The sequence below is a fragment of the Zea mays genome, chromosome 1, assembly GCF_902167145.1.
Source record: "Zea mays cultivar B73 chromosome 1, Zm-B73-REFERENCE-NAM-5.0, whole genome shotgun sequence".
NCBI classification, from domain to species: Eukaryota; Viridiplantae; Streptophyta; class Magnoliopsida; order Poales; family Poaceae; genus Zea; species Zea mays.
In genome coordinates, this window is record NC_050096.1 from 36931018 (window position 1) to 36947730 (window position 16713).

Sequence of the window (16713 nt, forward strand, 5' to 3'; positions counted from 1 at the left end):
ATGCAATATTTCTCCACAAACTTCTTGCTTATGGATGTATGTGAAGCACCAGAATAAAAAAGAATGACTGCAGGGTGATTGGCCACGAGAAACGTACCCATCATGACCGGTTCTCCCTCCGGCGTAGTGGCCACTTGTGTATAATAGATTCGCCCAGTTTTCTTCATATTCTTGCCCGCTGTATTAGTTGTCGTGTTTCCCTTGCCTTGGCTGGAACTTCCCGGGTTCTGCTGATTATTGGAGTTGTTCCGCCTCAGATATGGGCAGTATTTGATGAAATGTCCAGACTTCCCACAATTGAAGCAGCCAATTGATGAACTTGGGAGTGCGGGGAAACGAGCACCAGGGGCACTCGGCTGAGTTGTTGAGGTGGGGGCAGTATCAGGGCGAATGAATACAGGTTGTTTGAAGGGGTAGGAGGGTGGACAAGGTGAAGAACAGTTTTGATTGAAAGGTCGGATCACCAACCTTTGTCGCTTTTCAGGCCCTTGGTTGGACCTGTCACCTCCATAGCCCTTTAACTTGCCTGGGCCTGCATACTTAGCTTCAACTGCCAGCGCTGTGCTGATAGCCCTGCTGTAGGAGAGGTCGAGGCAGGTAGCCATCTTCCGTTGTAGTCGGTCATTAAGGCCCCTCATAAAACAGTTCCTCTTTTTTAGGTCAGTGTTGACCTGGTCAATGGCGTACTGGGACAAATGATTGAACTTGTTGAGATACTGTGTAAACTTGCTTAAGCTTCATGAATTCTTCTTGTTTCATATGGAGCACTCCTTCTGGAATGTAATGCTCCCAAAATCCCAATTTAAATTCGTCCCAGGTGACTTGATGGCCGATAGGCTGGATAGCCACATAATTTCCCCACCAGATGCTGGCAGGGCCCCTTAACTACTGAGCCGCAAATAATGGTTTCTGTGTCTCCGTGAATCGGATGAGTCCAAACTTCTGCTCAATGACCCGAATCCATTCGTCAGCTTCGAGGGGATCTTCAGCTTTGACGAATAGTGGGGGACGGGTTTCCGAGAAATCCAAATACGAAGTTTCGCGGGGTCCCTGCGGATAAGCTCTCACGCCTTGCTGTTGAAGTTGTTGTCCCGCAATTTCACGAAGGAAGCGGGTGTTGTCAGCGGTTGCGGTGACCAAGGCGGTGATAGCCTCGACCAGCGTGGGCGGTACCGGCGGTGGATTTGGTGTATCTTCTTGGCCACGGGATGTTCCCGCACCGTCATGTGCACAAGTTCGGGATGGCATCTGAAGCAAAGAAATATTTGGAAAATATCACATGCTGACACATACCATCATTTTACATTACTTAAGATGTAATGTTACAAACTCAAAGTACAACATGACTACATTACCTATTTTACATTAACATTATTTCTAAACTATACTACTACTAGCACTTATTATCCTTACCAGCTTCGTTGTCGGGTGTAGGGGTCCATTCATCAGCCAGGTTCATTGAAGGAGGGGGCTTGAAAAGATCCAGTTCCCCACCAAATGCTTCACCTGCTGTTCCAGAAGGTCCAGCTCCCATTCCGACAGGATCTGCAGGTAAGTCAGGGTGCAGTCGTGAATACAATTCATGAACTTCCTCATGTAATGTATTGCAGTACACCTGCAAGTTATCAACGGTCGTGCTAAGCTCTTCCACACGGGCTCAAGCTTTGGCCTCTCGATCCCAAGCAATGGAACACGAGTTGACGGCCCAATCGAGTGCCAAATCTCGTTCGGCAAGCTCGTCTTGTAGATGCCGGATGTCAGTTCTTAACTCATTTATGCGCTGACCATCCTCGACCCACACACTGTTCCTGTGACGTAGCTCTGTTCGAAGCTGCTCCACCTGGGGCTTCCAAATCTCAAATGGGGTCATTGCTACCGCTGCTACTATCCTCGTGCCTTGGAGCCAGCTGATGGCGAGGCACGCCAATCAGTCCGATGGACTTGCGCGCAGTTTTCCTTTTGCACCGCGACATATCTCCATAAGGGGGAAAATATTATTAGTATAGTTTTTAACATGATGCATGCATAATTACAGAATCAACTTTAGTTGATTCACAACCTTCTATACATTGCACTCTATTACCTGGTTCTTTTAAAATAAGTACTTCAGAAGGTAGTTAGATAAGCAGGAAAGAATTTTTTTAGGTAAGTCTTTGAAAATGCCTTATAACATCTACAGAGATAGGCTTCGCTCCGATACTAGCTGAGACAGAACCTCCCAAATTATTAGACCCACCTACATTTGTCCTTGTCCATCGGACCTCAGACAACTCTGCAAGTGCACCTGATTACTTGACAAGTTCGGTATCTGAATTCTTTACCTTGTCCAAGAGCGTTTCACCCGTCACGCAGATATTACAACACATCAGAGGTACGAGTATGCGAAAGCAGTTACAACAACTTTATTTTATTTTAAAGTATAGAAAGAGTAGTATTATTACAGACCAGTAAAATATAAGAGTGCTGGAGTAATATTATTACATATCTTGGGAGGCAAAACCCCCTCCCGATTAACAGTAAAAAGTTTTTAAAGGAGGACACTTCCTCCCGAGGCTTCAGTCTTGGTTTTCTTCCTTAGGCACCACCTTGGAACAGAAGCAACAAAAACTTGCTGCTTCCTCACCTACAACAACATGGGTTCGAAAACCTAGAGTACGGAGTGTACTTTCGCAAGTCTTACCCATCAAAATAAAAAGGCTCTCAAGGATATGCTGGCCTTTGGGAATCAAGGTATGGCTTATCAATAATTAAAGACTCTATTTGCAGAAATGCTTACTAATAGTGGATCCTTAAAAATGCAGTTTTACTTGTCAGATTAAGTAAAGTTACCTGTATCTAGAGTTCTTTCTACCCTAGTTCAAGCACTTGACCTATACTAGCCAATTTCTTATCAACCCTTCTTGTTCACTGGATTGCTACGTGTAAGTGAGTGACCAAGTCTTCATGTCCGAGAAGTAACGGCGATCCGAATCGATTAATACTCAGCTGAGGATCTCCAATCACACGACATATGTAGCACTTAACCCTTGGATATGTCAACTCGCCACCGGGGTTCTTAATACCAGATCAGGTTCACGCCAACCGAGAGCACAGATATACCACCGTCCAGCCTCTTGCCACGGAGGGTACACGCTACTCTCGCCATCTCTCCACTCCCATTGTGTGTTATCTTATTTTGGTATTAGTCTGCCCGAGGCAAAGCTTACCCATGATGAGGCATGTGACCAGTTAAAGGGTCCTCGGTCAGCAGGCCTACATCGACAAGGTCCTTAATCGACTCAGACGGAGACACTACACCGAGACTCCCTTCTCGTGCAAGTCACCCGCCCGATCTCAGCTTTATTATTGTCAACCCAAAGTTTGGTACCTGGCGGAGGTACATCTTTTCCGATGTTGAACCCATCACGGCCATGATGGATCCACCATCAAGTTTTATTTTTGAAAACATCCCACCCACTTGAAGCATCACCTTTTGTCAAAACAAAACATTTTGTTTTTCTAGAGCAAAGCTAAGCATAAGAAAAACCTTTTTTAAAACAGGGGATCAAGGAGAGGTAATCAAACTCTCAAGGAAGGATATGCAGTAATTTGTTTAGCACACAACTCCTATCACCTAATGCATCAAGCAAGTGAGAAAGATTTTAAAATAGCAAGGAGGTGGCAAATGCACCGGGGCTTGCCTTATGTTATAGGTGAGTCAGGCTCTGCTCCACAGATGTCAAAGTAAAAGCAGTTCCCGGCCTGTGGTTCTTCAGGTGGTGGTGTAGCCCTTGCTTCTTCAACTTCTACCTCTTCTTCGTTTTCTATATATCACATATATATAATCATGAATGCCCATAAAATTCTTATGAGGATGCAAAGATAATAAAGATATATTATCTAAGGTCTTGAATACAATTTTCCTTCACGGATCTCCAGGAAACTAGGGTTTTTGGAGTCAATAGTGAAGTTCATAGGGCAGAAGACTAGGGTTTTGGGTTCTAGGTACCAAACATGGTCCAAATCATACCAAACTTTATCCAAGGCTTATAAATAACATTTAAAGTTTATCTAAAAAGTTTGGTGATTTTTGAAATTATTAACTAATTTCTAAAATTCCAAGAGTATAGGTTTTAGTCCTTTTGAATGCTATATAATTCCTTGTTTGGACCAAAAATCTTAAAATTATTTTTATTAAATATTATAGAAATTTAGGAGTCTAACAAAATTGGTCTCATATTTTTAACATTTTCCTGGAATTTTCTATAGATTTTCTAAGCTTGGTAGAAAAGAAAAAAAGAAAAATCTGAACAGTTCTTGGCTGAAACTGGCCCAATACAGCCCACGCCCAGGCGAAACGTGTCGCAGAACCTTCCAAGTTATCGGGCCCACATGCACATGTCCTTGTCTCAAAGACCTCAGATGGCTATGCATGTGCACCAAACAACTTAACAGGATCTGTCCGAGTGCCCCGAGGACCCCGGATAAACGACTTACCGCCAAGATCGCAGGATTAAGTAAACACAACTCACATACAAACATTTGCAGCGGAAATTCTTTATTACAAAATGGTTACAAGTTACAACTTTTACAAGTTATAACAAGATTACAATATATATCATCGGAGTTTATTACAAAAGAAATTGATTCCAAAATATTACAATTTGAATGTATAAAACATTTATAAGTTTTAAAATACATGTTAGCTTAAGTAACAATCCTCAATAAAGAAGCTAAAGATGGGATACATCTATATAAGAAGGCCGAGCCCACCGGCATTTAGCACCATCCACAACAGAACAAAATTACAACCTGAAAAACAACAGGGAATAAAACCCTGAGTACGCAATTACTCAGCAAGACTTACCCGACTAAAGAAAAGACTCTCAAGGGTATGCTGGTTTATCGGGAATCAAGGTAAAGCTTATCAAATTTCAAAGACTCATTTTCGCAGAAAAGCTTACTAGTAGTGGATCCTTATGTAAAAATTTTACTTCACAAATTAAGTACTTTTCCTGAATCTAGATTTGCTTGGTCTACAACATTTACTTGTCCTACACTAGCTTCATTTTATCAACTTTAATTTCACTTGTTATCTACGATGCAGGGCAGTGATCCAGTCTTCATGTCCGAGAAGTAACGGCGATCTGAATCAATTAATACTCAGCTGAGGATCTCCAACCACACGACATATGTAGCACTTAACCCTTGCATATGTCAACTCGCCCACGGGTTTCTCAAGACCAGAACGGGTTCACGCGACCCGAGAGCACAGCACCCCACCATCCAACCACTTGCCAGGTGGGCACATGTTACTCTCGCCATCTCTCCGCTCCCAGTGCGTGCGAGCTATTCTGGTATTGGTTCGACCGAGGCTAAGCTTACCCATGATGAGGCATGTGGCCAGTTAAAGGGTCCTAGATCAGCAAGCCTACTTTCGGTGCGGTCCTTAAACGACACAGACGGGCGACCTTTCCTGCTCAGCGTCTGGTCTAGATTTATTCCAACCATTTTCCCATTTTTGGTACCCGACAGGGGTACTCTTTTCGAATGATGAACCCACTTCGGCCGAAGGGGAATCATCACTATAAGTTTGCTTTGATTTTTAAACAAAAAGCCCATAACAGTGTTCCACATCATTCTTTTTTAAAAGAAACAACTTTTAGTTTTTCTAAGCAGAGCTAAGTCTCATTAGTTCTCTTTGTAAAACAGGTAGCAAGGAAGGTAATCAAATTCCAAGGAATGGCAATGCATCAAGTGTTTCATCACTCAACTCCTATCACCTAATGCAGCATATAAGTGATAAAAATTTTATAACAACAAGGAGGTGGCAAATGCACTGGGGCTTGCCTGGGATACACTAGGTTAGTGTGGTTAGATGACGTCCGCTTGGTGAGCATCAACAATCCTGACACTTGATCAAGTCGTCCCTATCGAGATGGGTTCATCAAAGCCACCTTGTGATCCATCCTGATCCATGCCCTCCAATTCACATAATCATCTAGCATACCTATTGGAGATGCATAGCGCATATGAGCATGAGCAAGAACACAAAATAGATAATCTATACTAAAGAGGATAAATACTTAAAACAAGTCATCACAATTCCTATGAGCACACTATATGTGAAGATATTACTAAATACCACAAACGCATCTTTTACACTTAAATATATCTAACTCAAGCATCGAACAATCATAAGACTACACACAAGTCTTAAGCTCATGGACTAAAGCACACTGCCAACGGACTAACACTATTATTAGCACTAATGAACAACCCATTATTTATAATTATAGGGACACAAGAACACTGGTAAAGCTAATTCTATGTTGTAGGCATCATGACCAATGGGTTATCAATAATTGAGTTACATGATCATGCCTATAAAAACAAAACCAGTCAACTACAGTCACCATTCTATTCTACAGCAAAGAAGACAATAAACCTAATTGAGAACATGCCCAAGGCAGTCAACACAACCAAACACTTATACCCCATTGATGATTTTTGTTGCACTATATTAGCCAATACAATTATCTCAATCCACTACAGCCATAACAGGTGCAGATCTAAAAATTAGCCACCCAACTTCATTTATCAAGACAAGAACTAACTAAATCTAGGTATCCATACAAAAGAAACTCCAAGTAATCATTTTAATACTTGCTGATTTTGGACAGCAAAACAACAGCTATTTGTTTAGCTCATAACTCACAAAATATTCATCCTAAAAAGATAAACTAGGACTTTCTGGAAAGCTTATAAGTCATATACAACCTTTGTATTATCATTACAGTGAGACTTGACACTTAGAATGGTCAAACAATGCTAACCGTAAATTCTATCCAGATTTGGACAGAATTCGACTACTTACTTCAAATATTCATAACTGGAGTTTCAAACATCCAAATCAGGTGATCCTAGAATTTTTAGAAAGCTAGTAGAATTGTCTACAATTAATTTATAAAAATCCCAGGTTAGTTCAATATATATCAAGGTCAGAAAACACGAGAAAGGCTCTGCTGTCCAAATTGGGACAGATTCAGAGATCCTAACTCAAACAGCTGCAACTTAATTTATAGATCACAAAAAGGGTGATCCAAAATTTGTTGGAAAGCTTAAGAAAAGTACTATAATTCTTCTATAATTACTAAGGGCTTATTCTTAGTTTAACTTAATCAAACAAGGCAGTTTTCGAAACCTGTACAGAATCTGGACAGATTCTGAAACTGGACTTGGAAAAATCATAACTCCTAAACTACTACACCTATGGTCATGAAATTTTTACACAAGTAAGATAAAGAAGTTCTCTACAACTTTCCAATATACCATTACTACAGAAAACATGGTTTACTTTATTGAACTAGTTGCAAAACTAAAACTGATCATGCAGTCCCAAACAACAAGAACTAATTTAGTTCCTATTTAGTTTCTAAAAATCTTAGCTTCTATAATTACTATGTTCTTGAAACATCCTAAAACAAGACATTCATGTCATCACACATTAGATGTTCATTCAAGCAACACTAATAACTCTCATCGGCAAAGTGCTAGAATTAATAAGCATATTCTTGGTACTACTAATTTAACCATACCGCACCAATTCATCTCCCAAAGTACTCTTTTTCTAAGCAAACATTATCTCCGCATACATAGAAACTAATTAATCACATATATAGACTAGTATACTTCATAATCAAGCACACAATCAATTCACATGACTTTCATTTTATCAAACACATGGAGCGCAAAAACAGCTAGGCAGCAGCAGGTGCTCACTGAGGTCGACAACAAGGCCAGGGTTGCGCAGATTCGGGGCGGAGCTCGCTGCGGTATTTCATCGAGCACATCGAGGGCACGACACGAAGGGGTTTCATGGATGTTGCTGTTGTACCGCGGCCGGGCATGAGGATAATCTGCGCAGGGCCAATCAGCAAGATTCGAGCAGGGAGAGATGAATTAGAGGTAGCGCTTGACAAACCTAGGGCAGGAGCAACCGGCCATCCAACGCAGGGGGCAGAGGTGAGCACCAGAGAGGGCAGCACGGCCAGCATCCATGGAAGAAGACTCAGCCACCAGGAATAGGAAGGGGCAGCAGCCAGAGGATGAGGGCGAGAGGAGATAGGAGACGGGTGGCCCGACGGCGTCCATGGCTGGGGCAGGGCGAGCTCAGCGATGGCGCCCTGGCAAGAGGAGGATCGGGAGCTCTGCACTATGGGAGATGGTGGTCGGCACTGGCGTTCAGGAGCAGCAGCAGCGGCATTTCCGGCGTTGGGGACTAGGGCGCCAGGGGAGGGAGCACGGTGTGCTTGCAGCGGACGTGGGGTGGGCGCGGCGGCTGAATATTCGAGAGAGAAGGACGCGTGGAGATAAACAAGAATTCCACATCGGTGGATACGAGAGGAAGCCAACACCTGTGATTGAGCGAGCAGAGACAAATCGATGGCCTGGAGAAAATCGAGTAGAAGCTATGTACGAAGGGATAAGAAGAGAAGTCTAGATGGTGGAGGATAAGGATCCGAGCGGCTTCAAGAAAATTCCTAAGGTGACGACACCATGGGAAATTATCAGCGACAAAAAAATTAAAACTGAAAAGGGTTTTTCTATGTTTCTCTCACACATTTTTTAAGACACTGATAGATTCCGGTTCTAGGATTTGGGTCTAAACGAGATGTAAACAGGATGAACCAAAATAATATTAGCATTGTTATTTTACGTTTGATTCGAAATTTTTTGAATCCGCGTTTTTGAACACCTAATTCCACAGCAATAGATAATTTACCAGAGAATCGAAGCTCAATAATAAATCCTCGGACGTGATTTCTCGGTTGACGAGTGGGGACAAAATTATTTTGCACCGAAAACCTTAGTCGTCGAGTTCTATTTAATTTGTTTTGGACAAAAATCGTAAGAGTGGGTCGAGATTCCAAATTAATGTTCCCTTAATCCATAATTTTAAACAGACACAAGACTCGACACTTCGCGAAATAAATACGCGAGATCGATGCGGCATCACAATTGTGATCCTTTCGGAAGCGACTACACGCATCGTTCTCATGGGCGAGAGGTTGTGCGCTGTCCAGATATCGGTTAGCACCTACCACGCGCCATGATGTCAGGCCACAGATAGACATGTGCAACACAAGCGTGAAAGAATTTCAAACTAATTTTAAGGAACTCGATTCAATTTCGAGGATTAGAGTTTGGGCAAGACGTCGATGGCTCAACCCAAACGATATTGGATTCAATGTTTCAGAAGATTACTAAAGTCTGAATTTTTTTGCAAAATAAATTAGGACAATTTAGACAGATGGAGACAGACACGATATCAAAATCGTGACAAACAAAGATGATTAAAATTTAGTGTCCATTTTATTTACTGATATCCCGCGCTTAAATCCATAGTTGTTGTTGAACGGGAGATAAACACCTGGGGTGTTACAAAACGCTCCGCTCGCGCCCGCATTGGCGGTTTTACACAGAAGACCTCGGCTTTATGAATAAGAAGTAAATAACCCAGAGTACTATTTGTTTGTCTCACTGACGTTTGCACCAAGACCCTCGAAGTTCTATTCCTTCGCAACACCAGGTCCGCGATGGTGGTCGACGACGAGCACGTCTCCGGCGAGCCTATACTGGCCGGAATATGCCAAGACCGGACCCTAACTTAGCCGGCACCGAATTCTACCCTCGGTGACACTAACCCCTCAATCAATTGCACTAATCCGGGCTGGAGCACGCCTGTTCATGACGACGGCAAAACCCGAGAAGAAGCTACGGTGTTCCGGGCAATTCGGTACGGTCTAGTTCAATCAATCGAGCCTACAAGCAACAGGAGATCCTAGAGATGCTAGAACATTCAACAGATGGTTATGAATCAACCTGAAGCAGGCTGGCCACGGTGAGCTCACACCGCACGGTGTTCTTGGTTGACTTGGGGGAAATCCCAAATTGGGGCTCTCTGGTGGGTAATCGGAGGCACGGGTGGGTGCGTTGAGTGCTTGACTACATGGCGGAGCCGAATGTGTGCTCAATTTATAGGATTCGGGGGCGGTGGCTCGTGATTTAGAGTTGGTGCGGTGGCGGCCGGAGAGGGAAGAGGTTACTGGCGCTAGCAATTCGTGGCGTTCACCGTGGCAAGCTCACCGGCGATGAACGGGTGGGTTACAGTGACTCACTGCGACGCGGTTAAAGGGTCAGGGAGTGTCGCGATCACGGCAGGCAGCGTATGCCTCGACGACGGCTGCTGCGCCACGTCGCCGGCACAAGTGGGCACGACATAGGGCGGAACAATGGCTTCGAGCTCATCCGCGGTGAAGATCTTTTCACCACGAGACGTTATCCGGGCACCGGTGAGCACGAATCACCTCGTCGGCGTGAATCCAGGCGCAGGGGTCGCCGGCGGCAAGGTGCACTGCACCTGCGATCTCGTTCAGTCCACTGTACCATCAGAGTTCCTATCAGGATGCTTGACAGAGCTGTTTGTAGAGCCCAGATCTCAAATTTTCATGTGACAACTTGCTAATCCACCTTTAGCAAGGTTGTTCTCCTACAATCTGGATTTAATTTCACTAGTCACCATACTTCAATTCTCATTATATCATGCTCAAAATAGCTCTCATACCTGGTCCTAGTTTACTGTTAGTCCAGTTTTAGGGTTGTGCTCGACTGACAGACCATTTTCAGGTCTGTTTTTCTCCCATTTCCATGTAGCACTAAGGCTTACTTACTTAATAAAATTTGTTCTCCTTATATAGCTCTACAAATTTGATGTGTTGACCTAGGGAAAAATCCTTATGAATTTGAAGGTACAGGGCTTCAAAGTTGACCCATTCACTGAAATTCAGACTTAACTCAATAGGGTTTAAGTGGTGCTTTTTGCAAATAAGTCCAAACCCCACATTTTCACTTGTAAATCATTGAATATGAGAAGCATAAATTTGTGGTGTTATATTATCTTTGTTTTTGCACTTTAGTCCAAAAGTGTACAAAATTTACACTTAGCCCCCTAGGGTTTCAATTCAGGGTTTTCCATGTGTCTTTAAGATCATTTCTCATATCCTTTGATGTTTTCTCATACTTGAGCTTTTTTAACACCCTAAGCTCAGTTTAGGGTTAAGTACCCTACCCTAGGGTGTCACCCATGACTAGTCACATCAATAGAACTTGTTTGAAATTTTTGCCTAGTGAATGCATTCTAAGTGTAATAATCACATGATATGTTGATGCTCATGATGTTATGCTCAAGTTTTAGTGGTAGTAACACCAGGGGTGTTACATACTCATCAAGTTCATTCGTACTACAACATCTTAGACTTCAATGACCCTGCGAACTTGAAAGCGAAATGTGCCCTTGGGCCATTTCTAGTATATTTTGGTGATTAAGTGTCCAACACATATTAAGTGGGTTATTATATACCAAATAATGAATGAAGTGCAAATCAACAAAAAGGTATGTTTCTAGACTTAGTACAATTGTTTTGGGTACTAATGAAGTTACCTAAGTGCTAGAAACAGGAAAAGAAAAAGATTGGAAGAGAGTGCCTGTGTGCATCCAAGACTCAGCACAGTCTGGCATACTGGACTGTCCGGTGGTGCACTGGACAGTGTCTGGTGCGCCAGGCTGGTCTCCGGTGAACTAGCCACTCTCGGGAAAACTTTGGCGGTGTATGACTATAATTCACCGGACTGTCCGGTGAGCCAACAGCCGCCAGCGCAACGGTCGGCCGCCAAATCCGCGGGCGACGCGTGGCCCGCTCCAACGGTCGGCAGGGGGCACCGGACTGTTCGGTGTGCACCGGACAGTGTCCGGTGCGCCAACCAGCCCGAAGTTGTAACGGTCGGCTGCGCCAGGAATAGAAGGAAATCATGCACGGGACATGAACAGTGGTTGTCCGGTGGCACACCGGACTGTCCGGTGCGCCACCCGACAGAAGGCAAGATTAGCCTTCCAAGAATGCCTCCAACGGCTCCTAACTGCCTTGGGGCTATAAAAGGGACCCCTAGGCACATGGAGGAGTCACCCAAGCATTCCTTGATCATTCCTAAGCATCCAGACTCCACTCCCACGCATTTGATTCTTTGTGCTAGCAATTTGAGCTCCTCTTGAGTTGAGAACTCTGTGTGTTGAACTTGAGCTCAAGTTGTAACTTGTGTGTGTGATCGTGCTGTCTTGTGTGTGTTGCTTTTCCCTTCCCTTACTTCTGTGCTTCTTGGGTGATCATCTTTGTAAGGGCGAGAGGCTCCAAGTTGTGGAGATTCCTCGCAAAAGGGAGAAAGTCTAAGAAAAGGAAAAATCGTGGTATTCAAGTTGATCATCGGATCACTTGAAAGGGGTTGAGTGCAACCCTCGTCCATTGGGACGCCACAACGTGGAGTAGGCAAGTGTTATACTTGGCCGAGCCACGGGATAAACCATCGTGTCTCTTGTGCTTGTTTTTCTCGTGCTTACTTGTGTTCGCAAGAGCTTGTTACTTAGCCATACTAACACTTAATCAAGTTTTGTGGCTATTAGTTGTTGAATTTTACAGGATCACCTATTCACCCCCCTCTAGGTGCTCTCAATTGGTATCGGGGTCGTTCTCTTCACGAAAGGGACTAATCGCCCGAAGAGATGGATCCTAAGGGAAAGGGGATGGTGGTCAATGATAAGGAGAAGGAGTCCATCTTCAACGAGCTGAGGGACGACAAGTCCACTTACTCTGGCTTGAGTCATAAGAAGAAGGACGGGAAGAAGAAGAGGCGCATCAAGAAGATCGTCTACTACGACAGCGACGAGTCTTCTTCTTCCCCAAGAGACGACGACTACGACGAGAAAAAGAAACCGGTTAACTCAAATTTTTCATTTGATTATTCTCGTATTCCTTATAATTCCAATGCCCATTTGTTTTCTATTCCTCTTGGGAAACCTCCACACTTTGATGGAGAGGACTACGCTTTTTGGAGTCATAAAATGTGTAGTCACCTTTTCTCTCTCCATCCTAGTATCTGGGAGATAGTTGAGAATGGAATGCAATTTGACAGTACGGATAACCCTGTATTCATTAACAAACAAATTCATAAGAATGCACAAGCTACCACTGTTTTGTTAGCATCATTGTGCAGGGATGAATACAACAAGGTGAGCGGCTTGGACAAGGCCAAGCAAATATGGGACACCCTCAAGATTTCTCATGAGGGGAATGACGCCACCATGATCACCAAAATGGAGTTGGTGGAAGGCGAGCTAGAAAGGTTTGCCATGATCAGGGGAGAGGAGCCAACGCAAATGTACAACAGGCTCAAGACCCTGGTCAACAAGATCAAGAGCTATGGAAGCACGAGATGGACGGACCACGACGTTGTCCAACTTATGCTCAGGTCCTTCACTGTTATTGACCCTCATCTTGTGAACCTTATCCGTGAAAATCCCAGGTACACAAAGATGACTCTCGAGGAGATTCTTGGGAAGTTTGTAAGCGGGCGGATGATGGTGAAGGAGGCCCGATATGTGGACGACGCTCTAAACGGTCCACTCCCCATCCACGAGCCTCAAACTATTGCACTCAAGGCAACAAGCAGCAGCAGGGAGACGCTACCTAGCAAGGTAGCACAAATTGAAGCTACCGGGCTAAACGAAGATGAGATGGCCCTCATCATCAAGTGTTTCAAGACCGCTCTCAAAGGTCGCAAGGAGTACCCCAATAAAAACAAAACAAGGGGAAAGCGCTCCTACTTCAAGTGCGGTAAGACTGGTCACTTTATTGCTCAATGTCCTGATAATGAAAATGACCAGGGAGATGAAAGACACGGGAAGAGGGAGAAGAAGAAGGTCTACAAGAAGGCGAAGGGCGAAGTGCACCTTGGCAAAGAATGGGATTCAGACTGCTCTACTTCCGACTCCGACAACGAAGGACTCGCTGCCTCAGCCTTCAACAAATCGACACTCTTCCCCAACGAGCGCCATACTTGCCTCATGGCAAAGGAGAAAAAGGTAAGCGCTTGAGACACCCCTAAGTATACTACTTCAAGTGATGATGACTCTAGTGATGATGAAGTAGATTACACAAGCTTATTTAAAGGTTTAGATAGAAATAAAGTAGATAAAATCAATGAATTGATTGATGATTTAAATGAAAAGAATAGACTCTTAGAAAAGCAAGAGGATATTTTGTATGAAGAGCATGATAAGTTTGTTAGTGTACAAAAATCTCTTGCTTTAGAGATTAAAAGGAATGAAATGCTGTCCTCTGAACTATCTACTTGTCATGAAATTGTGTCTAGCTTAAAGAGTGTTAATGATGAGTTAAATGCTAAGCTAGAAGTAGCTAATAAATTTAGTTCAGGTGTGTAACATGTTGTCATTTGTAATAGATGTAAAGATTTTGATGTTGATGCATGTGTTGAACACCTTACTTCTATCGCAAAATTAAATGGTGAAGTGGCAAGTCTTAATGACCAACTTAAGACTTGCAAAAATGACTTTGATAAGTTAAAGTTTGCTAGGGATGCCTATACCGTTGGTAGACATCCCTCAATTAAGGATGGACTTGGCTTTCGAAAGGAAGCCAAGAACTTAACAAGTCAAAGGGCTACCATTCCCAATAAGGAGAAAGGGAAGGCCCCTATGGCTAGTAGCAGTCAAAAGAATCATGCTTTCATGCACAATGATAGAAAATATTCTAGAAATTTTCATTATGATAGGAGTTATAATGCTTTTGACTCACATACCATGATTGCTTCCAGTTCTAATTTTAATGGTAGGCCTAGGAGAAATTTTTTGTCTCATGTTCCTAGGAAAGTGTGTAATAAACCTACCACTGTCTTTCATGCTTGCAACACTAAGTATGTACTTTCATCTAAAAATGAAAAAGTGGTTGCTAGAAAGTTGGGGTCCAAATGCAAGGGAGACAAGACTTGCATTTGGGTCCCAAAGGATGTTGTAACTAACCTTGTAGGACCCAACAAGAGTTGGGTACCTAAGACCCAAGCCTAATTTGCCTTGCAGGTTTATGCATCCGGGGGCTCAAGCTGGATTATCGATAGCGGATGCACAAACCACATGACGGGGGAGAAGAAGATGTTCACCTCCTACGTCAAGAGCAAAGATTCCCAAGATTCGATCATCTTTGGAGATGGGAACCAAGGCAAGGTTAAAGGTCTAGGAAAGATAGCTATTTCATCCGAGCATTCCATATCTAATGTGTTCTTAGTTGAATCGCTCGGATACAACTTATTGTCTGTTAGTCAACTATGTAATATGGGTTATAATTGTCTGTTTACCAATATAGATGTGTCTGTCTTTAGAAGGAGTGATGGTTCATTAGCTTTTAAGGGTGTACTAGACGGCAAACTCTATTTAGTTGATTTTTCGAAGGAGGAGGCCGATCTAGATGCATGCTTAATTGCTAAGACTAACATGGGCTGGTTGTGGCATCGTCGTCTAGCACATGTTGGGACGAAGAACCTTCATAAACTTCTAAGGGGAGAATATGTGTTAGGTCTAACCAATGTATCTTTCGAAAAAGATAGACCTTGTGCAGCATGTCAAGCAGGTAAACAGGTGGGAAGTACTCATCACAGCAAGAATGTGATGACCACGTCAAGACTGTAACACCACAAAAGCCATCAACTAAAAATAATAAATTTAGTAAATACGGTAATAATTTTTTTAAGTGATTAATTATTTATTTGCATTTTGATCGTTTTCTTTGCATGCGCTTGATTGATTATCGGATGTTTATTATCAATTCCTTTCTAAAGAAAAACCTAGTAAATAATATAATAATTAAATAATATAACAATTATTAGTCTAAAAATAAATATGTTATTTATAAATAGTTTTGGTGCATTTTTTATGAATTTTCGAGCTATATAAAAAGGTATTTCAGAATTTAAAAAAAAAGAAAAAAACAAACTTCACCAACCGGCCCACTAGGGGCCCATGTCCCCAAACCCTAATACCTAGCTGCACGCCCTGCCTCTCCCAGTCCTTAAGCCACCGCCGCCTCCCCACTCTCTCTCTCTCTTCTCTCCCCTATTTCTCTCCCTTGCTTTTCTCTCTCACGAACCAGCAAGCCAGGCCGACCGGCGCCCAGCGCGCCCGACGCGACCGAGCCGCCCCGACGGCGCGACACCAGTGTGCCCGGCGCCCTGCACCGAGCCGCCCTCCCCCTGCACCCAGGCCACGACGCCGCAGCAATCAGGAGCAAGCCCGCGACGCCCGCACGCGAGCCGAGTCCCGCCCTGCACCAGCCCACGAGCTCCCGCGCGCAACCGGCCGCGACCCCGTGCAGCGCGCGCCCTGCAGCCGCCGCGTACCACGCGCCAGAAGTCAAGCCGCCAAGCGAGCCCGCGACCGTTTCTGCGATTAATGCACCTGTTTCCCCCATTACCTCTCCCAGTGAAGAATGCCATTGATGGCCATGAAGAACAGCCAACGTGACTCTCCCTCTCCATGGCAGACTCTTCTTCTCCCCTCCCTCTCTCTATAAAAGGAGCACCAAAGCTCTCTCCCTTCTCCCTCCTACTCGAGCTTGCCTCTCTCTCTAGCTCTCCTCGCTCATCGCTAGTGCCGTTCGTCGCTGGAGTTTGCCGTTTGTCGCCGGAGTTCACCGGAGCCCGCAGTTCGTCGCCGGAGCCACGCACTCGCCGTCCGCAGTCGAGCCCCTGCTCTTCTCCACCCGGCCGAACCCCCGTCGAACTCTCCCCGTCGCACGCGCGAACCTAAGGTTGATGACGACCCAAAGTATT

The 16713-nt window shown here is 44.0% G+C and overlaps 1 protein-coding gene across 1 annotated transcript; it reads right to left on the reverse strand.

Moving 5' to 3' along the window:
- Positions 1-5153: 5153 nt before the first annotated feature.
- LOC103644558 (uncharacterized) lies at positions 5154-16352 on the reverse strand. Its single transcript, XM_008667745.2, has 4 exons — positions 16032-16352; positions 7964-8450; positions 7762-7898; positions 5154-5989 (listed from the first exon to the last, which is right to left on the reverse strand). The coding sequence occupies exons 1-4, from the start codon at positions 16350-16352 to the stop codon at positions 5981-5983; spliced, it is 954 nt and encodes a 317-aa protein (XP_008665967.1). The 3' UTR covers positions 5154-5980.
- Between the last annotated feature and the right edge of the window lie 361 nt (positions 16353-16713).